Source organism: Zingiber officinale, chromosome 2B, assembly GCF_018446385.1.
Source record: "Zingiber officinale cultivar Zhangliang chromosome 2B, Zo_v1.1, whole genome shotgun sequence".
Lineage (NCBI taxonomy): Eukaryota > Viridiplantae > Streptophyta > Magnoliopsida > Zingiberales > Zingiberaceae > Zingiber > Zingiber officinale.
In genome coordinates this window covers 131,146,807-131,162,867 of record NC_055989.1, presented here as the reverse complement: position 1 = coordinate 131,162,867, position 16,061 = coordinate 131,146,807, and the positions used below count along the sequence as shown (strand labels likewise).

The window sequence follows — 16,061 nt, the reverse complement described above, 5'->3', positions numbered from 1 at the left end:
ACATCGTCGAGTCCTCGAAGGGCTGGACGGCGGCACCTCCAAGCTGGCCCTCGGAGAATCCTGAGGGGTCGGGGTACTCTCGAGGGAAACTGTCCCGGACAGCACCGGCGCATCTGCACCCCGCTCAGGTTGTGGCTCATCAAGTGTAGAGGCAGGTGCGGATTCCGGTCGCCGGCGTTTCCGAGTGCGCAGCGGCACATCATCGGCCGAACGGCCCTCCACTTTAGCTTCGCTCGTAGGTTCTATATTGCCCGTGGCCTCATCAGGAGGGGCAGGGGCGTCCGAGGCTTCAGGGACCGTTGGCGTCCCCTCATCTTCTTCGCCGGCCGGATCAGCTGGAGCAAGGCCCCGTTCGGCGGCTTCCTTGCTCGTCACCGCCTCAATCCGAGCGGCCTTCAATTTGACCTTCTCGGTAGCTCTGGCACGCCACATGACCTCAGCTGCAGAAGCAGAGAATAAATCAGTTAGAACAAAATAAAGGGGAAGATAGGGGAGCTTACTCATGCTACAAGGCAGATCGGCTGGCGTAGAAGACAAGCCGAATATATGCATTACTCATGGGAGGAGCATCTTGTCAATGTGATAGCACTGACCGACTAGCTGTTCGGCTGCATGGAGATAGTCCGCGTCACCTCTAAACTTGCCGAGCTCCGGTTGCGCAGGCATAGCCGTCTGCCACTTGGTGCGGAAAGTGGGCCGCTCGGGAAAGTGTATATAGAAAAAATGCTCCTTCCAATGTTTGTTGGAGCTCGTCATATTATCGAAAAGGACGAAGCCTATCCTAGACTGGAAAACAAAGGTGCCCCACTCGGCTTGCTTGGGATAGTAGAAGTAGTGGAAGATTTTTGGGGTTAAGGGAATGCCGTTCAGTTTGAACAAAACTACCACTCCGCTCAGCAACCTAATAGAGTTGGGAACTAGCTGGCCGAGCGGAATGCGGAAATAGTTGCAAACTTCTAAGAAAAACTTGTGAGGATGAAAACGTAGTCCGGCCAGGAATTGGTCCCGGAAGAAGACAACAGTGCCGGGCGGAGGATCGTTAGGCCGATCGGAAGGTGTGGCTAACACTATTTGGTGGTCGATCAGTAGGTCATATGCTCGAGTGAGGCGCAGGGCGTCTTCCTCGTCGAACCGACTTTCCATGCTCGAGTACCAAAGACCCGGAGCACCGCCGGTTGACTGCGAGGTACTGGTCATGATCGAAAGGCCAGAATGCGGGATAGAAGAGGAGGGTTCAAGCAATGGAGGAAAACCGATTGAAAAGGATGATTAACAGAAAGAAGAATGCGTCTGGAGCGAGAAAAAGGGTCTTACAAGCGAGGGAGATGATCGGAAGAAGCCGTGTGATCGTCGGAAAGTCTGAGCACAAGGTCGCCGGCGAAAGGAGGAACGATAGGAGTCTGGAAACGAAGAAGACGAAATGCGGCGGAAACGGAGTCAAGGGCCTTATATCACCGCCCGGAAGCGATCTCCACCGTCCGATCCAGGTCGTCGGTATCGAGGTTGCCATCTGATCGTCCGTTTCAAACTGCGGCTGTCCCGTCGGAAGTGACGTAACCGCCATACTCTGACAAATGCACGATCGCCACGTGTCAGCCGGTTACTAGCCGCATTTAATGAACTCCCCTTACCGTGCGCAGAGCACGTGATGGGTAGTGTGGGAGAACGACGGACGTCGATTCCAAGAAAATATAAGGCATGGACGAAGTATCGCCGAACGGACAGATATCGCCGCACGGATGAGCATCCTTATGCCTGGCCGAGTGGCCTAATGCAATGATCATTGTTCGGGCAGATCGGCAGTCCAGTCAGTCGGACTTTGCCTCCTTCAACTAGACTCGAGAGGAAGGCAAGTGATCCGGCGGTAAAAATCCGGAACCCCATAAGAAGGAGTCAACGCTGAGGGGAGGTCAAAGGGTCCAGTGGCTCGCCGGAAAAGGACGAGCCGACCGGACTCGGAAGAAAGGGAAATCTGATAGTAAAAGGCACCCTGGTAGGGACCAGGGTTCCGACGCTCAAATGAAGCAGTGCATAATGACCGAGCGGAAGGATGTGCCGTCCGGTCGGCGCAAAGAATCAAGGCCGTCCGGACGACGTTCTTCACCCGCCCGGCAGGTCGAGCGCCCCAGTCAGGCGGTGGGTAAAAGACGGGGACATCTTCTGACAGCCGTCAAGTCGTATGGCTATGCCATACTTCTAGTCTGACAACGGGGGGTCCTGCCGTCCCATCAAAGAACATGCTCGGACTGTAGCAGTATGGTGTCAGGTAAGCTCTCTGACAAGTGCATACCGGGGTATGGGTTGCTGACACGTACGCACCTCGGTGGGCGTGCATTAGTTCCTTCTCCGTCCTATATAAAGAGGCTACTACTTCGCCAAAGGTACGCATGATACAAGTTTGGCAGCCACTTTCTCCACCACTTACCTGACTTGAGCGTCGGAGGGTCGTCGCCGGGAACCCCTTCCCGGCTAGACTTTTGTGCAGGATCGCCGGAGCTTCGTTCGACCAGCCGGAGATTCACTCCATCGACTAGGAGCGTGCCGCGTGCCCAGCGTCCTTTGGTTCAGCGATTCGGACAGGATCAGATATGAAACTAGATCTTATATATTCAGCTAGTTCTCTTGATTATATCCTTGTCCTTAAATATCAATTTAACTCATTATATTGATAGTAATGATTTTTTGAACATAAATTGAATTTTCAAATATTTTCGTATTAAAATATTATTAGTCATAATATATTTGATCAAATTGATGTTTGAGGGCATGGATATAATCAGGAGAGATAGACGAACACGTATGAATTAGTTTCATGTCAATCCGAAGTTAATTGGTTCATTAGTCAGTTTTGGGCAGAATCGACTGATGGGATCTCGGATTAACATGAAATCAGTTCTTATATATTTGACTACCTCTCCTTATTATATCCACGCCCTCAAATCTTAATTTGACTCAAGATATTAACAATAATGATTTTTTGAACACGAAAATAAAAAGCACGACTGATGGACCAAACGATCTCGGATTGATATAAAACTAGATCGTATGTGTTAGACTAGTTCTCCTAATTATATTCATGTCTTCAAATATTAATTTGAACTAAAATATTGAGATTAATGATTTTTTAAACACGAATTAAATTTTTTGAACATATTCGTATTCAAAAAATTATTACTCTTAATATATTGAGTCAAATTGATATTTGAAGATACAGATATAATCAAAAGAGTTAGACAAAGAAATTAATTTCATGTCAATTCGAAATCGTTTGATTCATCCATCAGTATTCCAATAAAATTATCCACCTCTAGCTCGTATCTACAAGTATAGGATGTGAATAAAACTTTAAGGATCTATAAATGATTTTATCAACCTATTAATTAATTAATTAATCTATTAATTAATTAATCAACTTCTAATTAATCCATAATCTGATTAATATTCAATTCAATAGTTATTCTATCAATTATCAATTTCAATTAATCTCGTTAATTAGTATAATCAATTATCTAATGTACTAGATTACTTAACAATCATTAACTATCCGATATTAACTACAATCAATTATTTAATCAATACCTATACACAAACCAATTCACCAATCATTCAATTTATATTCAATAACCTATAAATAATTCTATTTACTAAATCTATAATAAAAGTTAGATTTTTAAATCAATTAATTGGAAATCAATCAGACTACTTAACCCAACCCCCACATCTACTAAACCAAAACAAGATTAACAAATTCAACGACATCTCACGGAGGCAGCCGAACATGCGGCGTCGCATTCGGGATAGTGAAGAGTAGCGCGATGGAACCCCGGGCCCTCGATGTGGTTACAACGACAGTGGGCAGTCACGCGTGCGTGAGGAGGGACGGTGCCGAACCTAATAAAACTTAGGTTAGAAAATATAAAGTTAGGCTAATTGACATTATCAACTACTCACTTAAATTGACTATTCTAAAGTTAAATCATACATGAGTTGAAGTGATTGTCTATGGGGATGAGTTATGTGATTGTAATTTGGATTTACGTTGTAAATTGAGTTGGTTGTAATGTTTCTTTTATAATCAATTTAGAAGATGACTTGGAATTTAAAGTTAAAGTTATATATATATATGCTGTGATTAGATCTTGATGAGATGCTTAGCTTGGATACTGATTGACGAGATTTTAGATCTAGTTACTAAATGCTTTTGAAGGAATTGTATATCAAAGATTAACTCAATTTGAGCAGAATTTTGATGGCATATTAAATTATTCAATTTAAGGGCGAATGAATTTGGAGGACAATTGTTTTAAAAATGTGGAAAAGACTTTGATTGAATGATCTTGTCATCCTATTTTGTGGGTTGTGATTGAATTTCAATAGTTGTTTCAAATCTAAATGTCATGCCCCGAGGATAAAGGTGTCCAATAAAAATTCGGACAATACCTCCCTGTAACAGTGATAAATTGGAGTCAATATATATACACACTCAACATATAAACATAATCTACAGCCACGCAGTTTATAAACAACTCACACGGCTAAAAGTAAACACAGCGGAAATCACACAAAAAAAATATACGAATGTAAGACCCACAAAGTCATTAACTAAAATACCTGCAACCACCAGACTAGACTCCAAACCCACATCAACTTATTAGAAAGCAAATACGCAAAATCAATATACCGTCCAAACAGTAATAAGACTGAAAAGAAAACTGTTCTCGAATGTGTAGTGGGGCTGGCAGCCAGGACTCTCCATGCATCTTGATTCATCTACCTACTACCTGGCGAAAAAAAAACAATTTGTAGGGTGGTGAATGCTAGGGCTCAGCGGGTAAAGGAAAGATAGTGCATAAACATAACATACTATATAAATAGAGAGGGAGCCAAAGATATACAGTTTCATAAGAGGAATAGTAGATACTAAAATAAAATCGTAATATATGCTCATACCTGAAATCATATCCTAGGCTAGGTAATAAAAGATCAGGAGTAATACCAATCGACTACTAAACTATTCATCACTACGAAGATATCATGTGAGGCAAAGACATTCTATCAATAAGTAAATCGGAGTTGAACAATATGCGATCAATACATATATAACTCAACAAGTATAAATGTATCACATAGCAAAACGAACAACTGTAAACATAAGAAAGCAACAGCATAAGCAGGTATAACAATAATAAAAATGTATGCACTGATGGTCACTCCTGCCCACCCCTCTACTCCATGACCCCTGTATGGTCGAGAGGTCGGGTCACTGACAAACTGTACAACACTACAGCTACCACTCTCTCGAGAGGTCGAGTGAACAGTTGCATAATAGCTAACTAGCTACATCTGTGACGGGGGTCCTTGCTGCTCGCAACTCCAACACCATCACCGACAACAACATCATCAAAACCAACATACTAAGTATGCAAAGAGAGATTGAAGAGGTTAGAAATCACATGATGGATGGCGCCAGAATCAATGATCTAATAAGTCGAAGAAAGTGATGTCATAGTGTAGGTAGTGGTCGACAAAGCAAGCGGTCCATAGATAGCACGAGATGAGCCAGTGGGATGCAAAGGGGTAGGAGCGAGGTAATTTGAAAAATCAGGATAACATCGAGCAGAATGACCTTGACGACTGCACAACTGACAACGTCCAAGATACGGGTGTGATACACGATGACCCTGTGATAGAGAGGGTGACTGCTCCCATGGTCGGGAGGACCACAAACCAATGGGATGAGCACCGTTGGGTGGATGAGCTGCGATAGGCGGATAAGGCGGTCCACGTGAGAAGGTAGCAAATCGAGAAATAGGGTAAGCAATTGCCGGAAGAGTGATTTGTGTATCCCTACAAACGGTAAGATGAGCTTCATGATTGAGGAGCTTCTCATGGAGTTTCTCAAACGAGATTATAGTGTCTCGAGCTTGAATGGCACGTGCGAGTTCCTTATAGCCATCATCAAGACCATGAAGGACTTTGATGGTGAGGTCTTCAATGTCAAGAGGGGCATTCATGAGCGCCAGTTCATCATATTTGGATTTGATAAACTATATAAATTCAGTGATAGATTGAGAGCATTTGATTGGATTGCGAAGTTATGTTTTGAGTTGTATAATATGACCATGAGAGGACGTACTATAAGTGAGAGCAAGAGTGTTCCAGACATCACGAGATATGCGAGCAGCAGCAATGAACGGAATTAAGGATGGAGAAAGAGATCCAATAATAACATTCAATATGAGTTGATCTTGATGGATCGGCATGATATGCAAGATTAGGAGTCTTAGCTCCGTCGGCAATATGTAGTTTGTCCGGACATGGGTGAGAATCATCAACAAAGCCAAGCAGATCATTACCAGTGAAGAGGGTGGTGAACTATAGACGCCATGAGAGATAGTTGGATGAAGTCATCTTCAAAGGCGCATGAGCAGCAACATTGAAAGAGACCGGGATGGTCACATGTGCAGTCATAGGAGTGACTGCCTGAGAGAGAGGGTAGACGACAACAACGACGACAATAGCTAGGCGTGGGTAGGATTAGAATTTGTGGTGTATACCTGAGGCTCTGATATCATGTGAAAAATATTAATAGAATATATTTTTACTATTTAAGAATAATAATACAAGGTATATTTTATATACACCTTTAAGAGATAAAGATAAAAACGAAAACATATACAAAAGATAATGAAGCATATACAAGGAAAAAAAATTATGTACCATGTATTCTAACATATATTCTAAGATATCTTAATAGGTTGAAGGATCCATCTGAGATTTGGGATAGTGTAGAGTGACTGACGTTACAATTTATGAAATTAGTGAATGAGTGTCAAATTTTAAATTGTACACGAGTTATGGGGATAATTTTTGAGGATGATATTTGTGAATTCAGTGGGTTGTGAAGTATGTCTTACAATCAATTTATGAGATGCCTTGGATTTTGAAGTAGTATCGAGTATGTGCTATGATTAGATCTCGATGAGTTGTTGACTTTGGATTTTAATTGATGTGATTTTAAATTATCACCAGAAGTGATGAAGTTTAATTTACACTAAAGCGAGGGCGATACCATATTTGATTCATTAATGAGATACATAGTAATATTTTTTTTATTCATTAAAAAACAAAATGAAAATGAATAATGATCGATCCAAATAAAGAGGTAAAGCATGAAATCTACCTAAATGTTTGTGCTTCCTAAATTTTCTCTAGAAATCATGAGTTATTATTTTACACATTAATTTGTAAAGTTTATTTCTCAAATATACTTTTAGTAGTAAACTTGGAGCTGTGGATTGGTAAAAAAAAGAACTGTAGGGGCAATTTAGATAAAAATGAATATAAGGGGCATAATTTGCTGAAATGTACTAAATAAAGTTTAACGAATAAATAAAATAAAATTCTCTCTCTTTTTTTTTTTGAATTTTGTTTCATTCATACGTAGATAATGGATTTGATGTAGCAATTTAAAATTGCTTAGGTGGAGAATATTTAACATTTTAAGGGGTATTTTCTAAAAGAAGAAAATTTCAGGTCTGATTTAATTAAAATTTTCACTGAAAAAAAAAATCTCTAGTATTCATGCTTGTCTATTAATATACTATAGTATAAACTTTACATATTAATATTGTCATAACGAAACGAAAAATTGAAAATAAAGAACATGTTTTTGATAATTATGTTTTAGTTTAGCTTAAATATTTTACGCTGAATATATTTCTCGATCGAGAAACTATTTTGTGTATCTTTAAGTATTCTCATAATGACATGGATTTAGTATTTCTATTTTTGAATTTTGACATGGTCAAACTCCACATTAGGAGTTTAATACTTTAGTTGGATTTAAACCATAATTAACCTTTAATTAGTCTTAATTCGTTCTCCTTTCTCCCTCAAAGCACCTCAAATGCAATGTAGAAGGGGGGGGCTTCTTCTTAGCCTCCTCTGCAAATTTTGCTGAGAACAATTGTGTAATCTATTCCCATGCAAGGTAATTATTCGAATTTCTATTGCCATACTTCTTCTTTTATTTTTTTTTTTGCAAGATTTATTATTCATTTTATGGCTTTTGATTCCTTTTGAAATTTTTAGATTGCAATTCATATATCATTTCCTTTTCCATGGTTTGAGTTCCTAGAGAAATCGAATCGTCAATATATCCAATATGTATAATTTTATGGCTCAAGCTTTAGATCGAGTAATGGATAGACTAAGAAAGTTTGTCATCCTCAATTAACTTGGAGTATGTGAATAATGAATTAGATGAAGAAAATTTGTAGACAATAAGCATTTATAATGTGAATAATGGAAAGATTAAAGAAGACTTTTCGAATAATAGAGGGTTAAAGATGCTTTGTCGCACCAATAACTAGTATGTGAAATAGAACACATACAAGAAATTTATGATAGCAAATCTAATTAATATTTCACAAGATCATTGTGGATTCTTCAAGTGCATTGTGGTTCTACTTTTATTTGATTGTTGGCTACTTTGTTGTTAGGCCATGACTATGTCGAAGGAAAGATTGCACCAAAAGGACATCAAGAGTGTTTCAAGCGTACGTGATTTGAACAAGAAGAACAACAACAATTCAAACCCTACTTATCAAGTAAATGCACTTTCGAAAATATCTAAGAAGCCCACTCCACATTATCTTAAACCAACCGCCACAAGCTCAACGAATGTCTCCAACTCTCTCCAACCCAAAACGCAAAAGCAAATGCTAGATAGAAAATTGGCCGTAAAAGCCTCATCGGAATCCCCTCTCCTACACTCGAAGATCCAAAAGCAAACATCCAATTCTACATCCTCGACGAAAACCTCATCCCGAGCCTCCTTGCACTCAAGAACCCAAAGGCAAACTCCCGATGGCGGCGCGTTGTCCACAAAAACCTCATCACAAACCTCCTACCTACACTCTAAGAGCCAAAAGCAAGCATTGGATAGCTCTGCACCCTTGCACCACAAGAACCATATGCAAAAAGCCAATAATTGGTCGACGGTGAGAAAGAAAACATGTCCTACATCTGCTGCTGCACACGCCAAGAGTCACAAGCAAACATTTAATGGCTTTTCGCGAAGTCGAACGACACCGGTGAGCAAGGCTCAACCTGTTTGTGTCCTTCCTGAGAGGCCATCTTCAGCTGATAGCACAAAGGTGAGGACACGATCAATTCCAAGCATCTCATCCCTACTAAGTCCAATAAAAGCAGAAAGCATTATAAGAAGTAATTCAAAGATTTATGGATCGATCGCGAGGATGACCATAACACCATCTACTCCGATGATCCTCACCGTGATACATGAAGAAGAGGAAGGAGAAGAAGTTGATGATACTTCAGAGAAAGATAAAGAGAGTCAAGGCGGTAAAGAGTTAGAAGAGAGATTGAATTGTGGGAGAGAATTGGTGGACGATGAGGTGGAGATGCCTGAGATCGAATATCCGATGTCCTATTCCGGTCCATTTGATATTCGCAACAACAAAATAGAGCAGATGGCAAACAAGTTTAGCATTGGACGATCAAATAAGGTGAAGGCACTCGCGGGAGCATTCGAGACCGCAATCTCCTCACGGAAGTTTGAGAGTAGAGGCAACAATCATTTCATCTAAGAACCAAGGATTATGGCAAAAGATGAATACGCTCGTCCCCAACGCCTCTCCTAATTCATCCCAAGGTCAACACGGAGGAGATATCTAAGAACCAATGATGCAACTATAAAGAGTGAACTAAGAAAGTCATTGATAAAAGATCAATAGTAAAGGTGTTTGTTGTTTTTCTATTATTTTTTAGCAGAGGACATGAGAGATATTCCATGAATTCTTTTGTTTAAAGAATTTAAAGAAAGAAAAAAATAACATACATTTTTTTTCTTAAAAAAAATTGGTTCAGAGATCAGAGATGTGAATGAATTCAAGAAAAAGGGATGTACAATTCAATTGAATATGTATGGAAAAGAAAATGCTTGTACAAATTTTATGTTCAATGATTAAAAAAAAGGTGTTTTCTAGGCAGTGATAAAATACTTAATAGAGCAATAAAAAAAAACAATTTTTGAATATACATAAATTATATTTTAGATTTATCCAACAGGCGAATTAGGAGGAAAGTTATCTATTAAATTAATACTTTAAATAAATTATAAGTGCAATAAGTTAATAGGATTTTCAATAGACAAATATAAACTAGCAAGCTTATTAGTTGTGTTAGATTACAGGAAACCTTTTTCAGGTTTCGATATGTGAATTACAATAAACTTATTTGTATAATTGAAAATTTATTATGATCAACGTGATATAAAAACTTAAATGCAGTCAACATCTTCATGCAACGAAGTCAGGTTGAGAAAAAGAAACATGAATGTAGCGTCAATTTAGAATCAAAGGTAATGTATTACAACATAATTTGGTTTTTCCAGTATGTAAAATGTTGAGTAATTCTCTTATTTATACCATGACAAAGCTGCCCAGGGAGTGACTAAAAGCTCGCGTCCTCGGTCGTTGGCCTCCTCAAGAAATAGCTCAAGCTATTAAAGAGAACCTACAAGGTCACACGCACTTTTTAAAGGTCCTTGAGGAGATAACATTGTGGAATTAGAATTCTTGTAGATAAACCATACCTGTTGCAGGGACTTGATGATGGCTTTGTTCCTGTAACTGACATGGAACTTTGCTTTGGCAAACAATCCCTGCAAGGAGAAAGGGTTTACTAACTCGATTGATGAGTATGTAGAAAGAACTTGACAGAGCCAATTATTTTACTTCGGTGTCGAACTCTCCAGACTGGACTGTGATATTTATGTCGTTGATGATCCTGACAAGATCAACCAGCAAACCAGGGCGGTCTGCTGTCTCTACCACAAGTAAGCTGAGGAGAAGTATATGAATGTGGATAAGTAGTAAGATCATCCACTTAATGGGAGTTGTCGCAACATTTACTTTTGTTTCAGAGCACATATAATTTTAACTATTCAAAGACCGAGTATGCACACTACATATGCCAAAAGAAAAGAGACATTCATTGATAAATATGACAGCGAAAGATTAGGTTGTTAGAATTATTCGTACCTTTTGTCAGGTCCATCGTCATAAATATCTATATGGGTTGCAATGTCCACATCAACCTGAAACACAAATGAAGATGAGAACCTGAAGTTCATGCATTCGTGAAGCACTGCACTTGTCGAGTTGTTGAATGGTGAAAGAGAATACAAAATGAAACATCAGAAGCCTGACGGCCAACCAGTATAAACCTGATTTAGATGGCAAAACAGAATGATGAAATATCAGAAAAACACACACACAGACAATAGGGAACACGAATTTGACAACAGAGTGAAACATCTTCCAATAACAAAGGCCCGCCTGGTTAACTCAATGTGTGCAATATTGGAAAAGTAGTTTCTTTTTTTGCTAAACATAGATGCATCTTATGGGCCATTTTGTAATCCAAACCTTAAATACAAAAGTTCACAAATTACAGACACAACTTCCGTTTGTTGTTTGGTCACGAGAAAGTACACTGAAAACATAAAATTGTAAGGGAAGTATGGCTCCTCTGGCACGCTCAGATTGTGTTTTTGTAAAAAAAATAATTTACCTATCTTTCTAACGTTGAAATGAATAGAAGGTTCTAACTTCCAAATATCCAAAGATTCAAGTAATCCTTCACAGATATAAAACAGGAGCTACATACCTTCTGCTCAGGTGGCTCCACTCCAAAAGTTGCTCCCATGGCCAGTTTACTGCTAGACTCCTGTAGGGAACTAATAAGTTCCATTAAAATAACTCAAACACATGAAAATAAACCCATAGTGATCGATTATAATTATCAGAATTACCGGGTGATATTGGAGCATATTGGTGATAATTGTCAGCCGAATTGTTTCCAACAACTCTGGGTCATCAATCTTACGGCCAGTAGACCTATGAAAAGTTCCATTAACTACAATATAGCATGTTTCGATACACAAAAGGCAAATAGCAAAACTATTGTCGACAAAGTGACAAACAACAGTAGAGCTTTATCCATGAAGCTGCAGCAGTGAAGAAGAATGCTGTGGTCAGAGAATAACAGAAGGGTGAAATAAGCAAATACAGACAAAAAAGCGAGAGCTCACCTGTTAGTTATCATGAATCTATGGTGCTTCCCAGTAGAGTCCGAGTATTCATTAGCCTTTACAACATGGAGCCCCAGGTTCCTCAGAGAATTCATCTACCAAGGATATAAATATAAACAGGAGTAAGAATTAAAAACAGATGCATTTAACAAAAAAGAAATACACAGGAGACGAGGAAGGGAAGAGATTTCAAGTATACAGTATCAAGTAGAGCACCAAGGCGATCGCCAAAGGCTATCTCAACGACGGTTGCATCTGGATTTGAGTCTTGATCAATTGTCACTTTGGGTGTAGGAATTTTATCAGTCGCTTTGAAACTCCCATTCTAGCACAAAGGAAACAATGGATTAAAAACAGAATCCATTTCCAGGTAAACGCACCAAACAGATGGCTGAATACCTCAACAGCAGTTGGGTATGCGGATATAGGAGTGTGCAGGGATGGACATCTGACAATATCCCACAATACAACATCAGCAGAAAATAAGTCACTCGAGTAAAGAACATGCATATTAAACAAGTTTAGATCTTTCGCCTTTGGTTTCATCTTTTCGTAGACTTAAATGGATATGTTCCAATTACATGGTATATAGAACCATCACAAATCAGTAATATTTTACAGATTGATCCGCAAAAATATCCTAGATTAACCAGATGTCTCGATCTGCATGTTCTAATGTATTTATGAACAAGAAAGCAACTATCTCACATCCATAAAACAACTTTACCCAAATCTAAGAACAAAGAGAGATATTTAGAAGCCTGCACAATTGCAACTCCTGACAAGCATTAATGGATTAGAAACCAAAACATCTCACAGCAAAAAAATCCTTTTAGCCTAAATCTACAAGGACGGAGATAGCCAGAAAAAAAAAGTAGAGACAAAAGCAGGAAAGGATCAAAACCTGATCTTTGAGGAGCTGGAGATCCCCGATCGGAAGCGACGAAGTGAGTGGCTCCCACCTCCCTGTCCCAGCTTCAGGCCCAGGCTCGGATGGAGGACACCGGCAGCCATCGCAAGCAGCGCCATTCTTCAGCCTCAGTTGGTCGACCGAGAGGAGGATCTCGAGCGCCCTAGATTTGACTCGTAGATCTGCTTTCCCCGCGGTCAGTTAGGGCATCGGAGGAGGGCGACAGCGGCATTGGGAGAGAACACGAGGCGTGATTCACCTTGTGATCCATGCAAATGGCATGCGCTAGGTCTACTTCGCTCTCTCCCTGCCGCAGCAGCCGCTCTCCAGGCTCAAGTCAACTACTCCTCGTGGTAGCTTCGGGAGAGAGAAGACATGGACGAGACAGGGAGAAGAAGGGAAGATATAGCGACGGGCGGCGCCCGCTAATCTCGGGACTGTCATACTCGAAATCCGACGGTTAATTCGATCCTACCGTCTACGTGCGCCAACATCTCAAAACAAAAATAAAAATAAAATTTTTTAAAAAATTAGTAACTACTAACTATTTTGCACTGTATACTAGTAACTTATTCGTATTATTATTTTTTTCTTATTTTTTCCATCAAAATCGATGAGTTATAGTATCTACGAACCAGTACCTACTCTATACATTTGTAGTAAATATAATTTAATAGCTGTTATAATATGAAAAAAAAAGATTAAAATTATCGGAGACTCTGATAAAGATTTAAATGATGTATTTTCTAGTTAAAACTTGATCGTTATAGATTCTACCCCATAACAAGTTAAGGATATCTAACAAGTTTCAATTTGTGTAATTGTAGTAGCACCAATTTAGTAGTGGCTAGACATGAATGTTAAACTTTAAAATTTGAGAGATCATAACTTTTGACTCAAATTAAACTATGCGACATAATATATTAAATTGAAACTCGTTAAAACTACACTTGGTTATGGGGTGGAACTCGTAACGATCCAATTTCAGACTCAAAAAATATCATTTAAATCTTTTCAAAAACTCCAAACAATTTAAGCATTAAATTTTTTTTTCCATATTGTAGAAGCTAATTAGTAGCGATTACAACGTGTCAATTTAGGCAGGAGAAAAATAAGAAAGAGATAATAATATGAATAAACTACTAATATGTATTGGAATGTAATTAGGTAATTATACATGGGTGAGATACCATTTTGGTAAAAAAAAAATTAATATACAACGCTTATCATTGGTGGCAAAAGGTAAATACGCTCGTCCCCAGTGCCCCGGCCAACCCGTTCCAAGGCCAACACGGAGGAGGTAAATCACAGACGACTACTAGCCTTTGGAATAGTGACTAGCACATAAGGGAGGGACGCTTATCATAAAACATAAGTTATTATTCAAAGCACATATTATTCATATAATCAACCTCTAGAGTTTTGATATTTATTTAACAATATATTTAATTATGGAGACTAACAAAGGTGAAAAGTTTACCGAATAATTAGTCATAACTAGAGATTAGGTAAGTGAAAATCCTAAATGCAGTTAAGTAAGGAAAAGTCTTAACTGTGGTTAGGCAAAAAAAAAGTTTTAGATGAAAGTTAGACATGTGAGAAGTCATAACTAGATGTTAGGCAAATGTGAGTAGTCTACAAAGTGACTAGTAAATCTAAGTAGGTCAAGGCGAACAGATGTTTCGCAAGAGGAAAATTCTAAAGGAGTTAACCTTAGGTAATGGGAAGTCTTAGAGAAGTGAACTCCAAGCAAGTGTGTCTGAAAGGTTTTCGATCAACCTTGTATAGTAGACCGAACCAACGAATCTTGAATGCTGCTAACACTGTTTTACTTTATTGTTTTATATCTATTGTGCTCTTAGTTAATCAGGTTGATCAAACAATAAACGGGACCAAAGAAAGTCCAAACAAATTTGAAGAGCTGGATATTTGGCAGGTAAGTTAAGGTAAACTCCTGGAGTGGAGTGGTGAGGTTGTGTTCTAATTAGCACAAACCTTAAGTGTTGATCCAACTAAAAAAAAATCAACGGAGATTTCTAAGTTAAAGATCAAGATAGTCATGTCATATTCATGCATCTATATTATTTACTGTCTAACTATGTTTTGCAGGACTACTATTAGTATTTTGTTTGTGTTAACTTTGTTTTGCAGATAAACAAAGTTCTGGGTTGACCAAGGGTTCAATGTAATGAATGAGGTGTTCAGTCGACTGATTCTGCTAGTATGGCAAAGATCATATCGATGTTCAGCAAATATGGTAAACAGTTTGTTCCATCGACGGATAAAAGTGATCAATCAACCTATCTGGCCAACGTGACAGAGATTATATCGAAGTTTTGCAAATATGATAAACAGTTTGTTCATCGACAGTTCAAAGTGATCAATTGACCAAACCATAAAAAAGAAATGGCAGACGATCATGATGGATTGGGCAGGAAAGGAGTACTACAAATAAAATGGATCAATCGACCAAACAACAAGATTTACGGGATCGGACAAATCGGATCATAGCAAACAAGGAAGGACGTAGAGTTCAGTCGACGAATAGAAAGTTTTGCCGATGAAAAGGATTTTCAATTGACCGAACGACGTCTATAAAAGAAGATCTTGAGCTCCGAGTTGATTATCAATTTCGTTTGTGCCTCTCCTTCTCCAACTGTGCAAGTACTGTTTCTACGACACTGAAAGACTCTCCAACAACTACAGCTATTTCTTCTACTTCTACAATATTATTGTCGATATAAGCTTTTATTTACTTACATTCATTTAAAGGAGATGTGGCATTGTTACTATCTTCTTATTTTATTTGTATGAATATAATTTTTCAAAAAAATTATATTAGATTGTTCATTAGAAGTGATCAAGAATTAAATTACGGATCTTAGACTAATAGTTATTGGACTATGAATCAAGTAAAATCAACTAATTCTTTGTCTCGGTTTTACAAAAACGAAAAATAAAATTTAAAACGATCACGACTTCGATCCTACACAGATCTCCTCAAAGAGTAAAAACACAAGGAATATGCCG

General features: G+C 38.7%; 1 protein-coding gene across 2 annotated transcripts; it reads right to left on the bottom strand.

Moving 5' to 3' along the window:
• Positions 1 to 10,343: 10,343 nt before the first annotated feature.
• Positions 10,344 to 13,420, bottom strand: LOC122047233 (ACT domain-containing protein DS12, chloroplastic-like). 2 transcript variants are annotated; one of them, XM_042608379.1, is made up of 11 exons: positions 13,026 to 13,420; positions 12,521 to 12,569; positions 12,321 to 12,446; positions 12,122 to 12,216; positions 12,014 to 12,037; positions 11,843 to 11,927; positions 11,698 to 11,757; positions 11,070 to 11,125; positions 10,764 to 10,869; positions 10,622 to 10,690; positions 10,344 to 10,542 (listed from the first exon to the last, which is right to left on the bottom strand). In XM_042608379.1, exons 1-11 carry the CDS (start codon positions 13,148 to 13,150, stop codon positions 10,480 to 10,482), a joined length of 858 nt encoding a protein of 285 aa, XP_042464313.1. In that variant the 5' UTR covers positions 13,151 to 13,420; the 3' UTR covers positions 10,344 to 10,479. The 2 variants fall into 2 exon arrangements, with proteins under 2 accessions (XP_042464313.1, XP_042464314.1); XM_042608380.1 differs by lacking the exon at positions 12,014 to 12,037.
• Positions 13,421 to 16,061: the final 2,641 nt, after the last annotated feature.

Excerpts from the sequence above, each read along its gene's own strand:
- LOC122047233 (XM_042608379.1), bottom strand. The coding sequence starts at position 13,150 with ATGGCGCTGCTTGCGATGGCTGCCGGTGTCCTCCATCCGAGCCTGGGC. Across the intron at positions 11,126-11,697 it reads TGGAGCCACCTGAGCAGAAG|GTTGATGTGGACATTGCAAC; the intron begins GTATGTAGCTCC and ends TTTGTGTTTCAG. Across the intron at positions 10,543-10,621 it reads TCATCAAGTCCCTGCAACAG|GTTCTCTTTAATAGCTTGAG; the intron begins GTATGGTTTATC and ends GTGACCTTGTAG.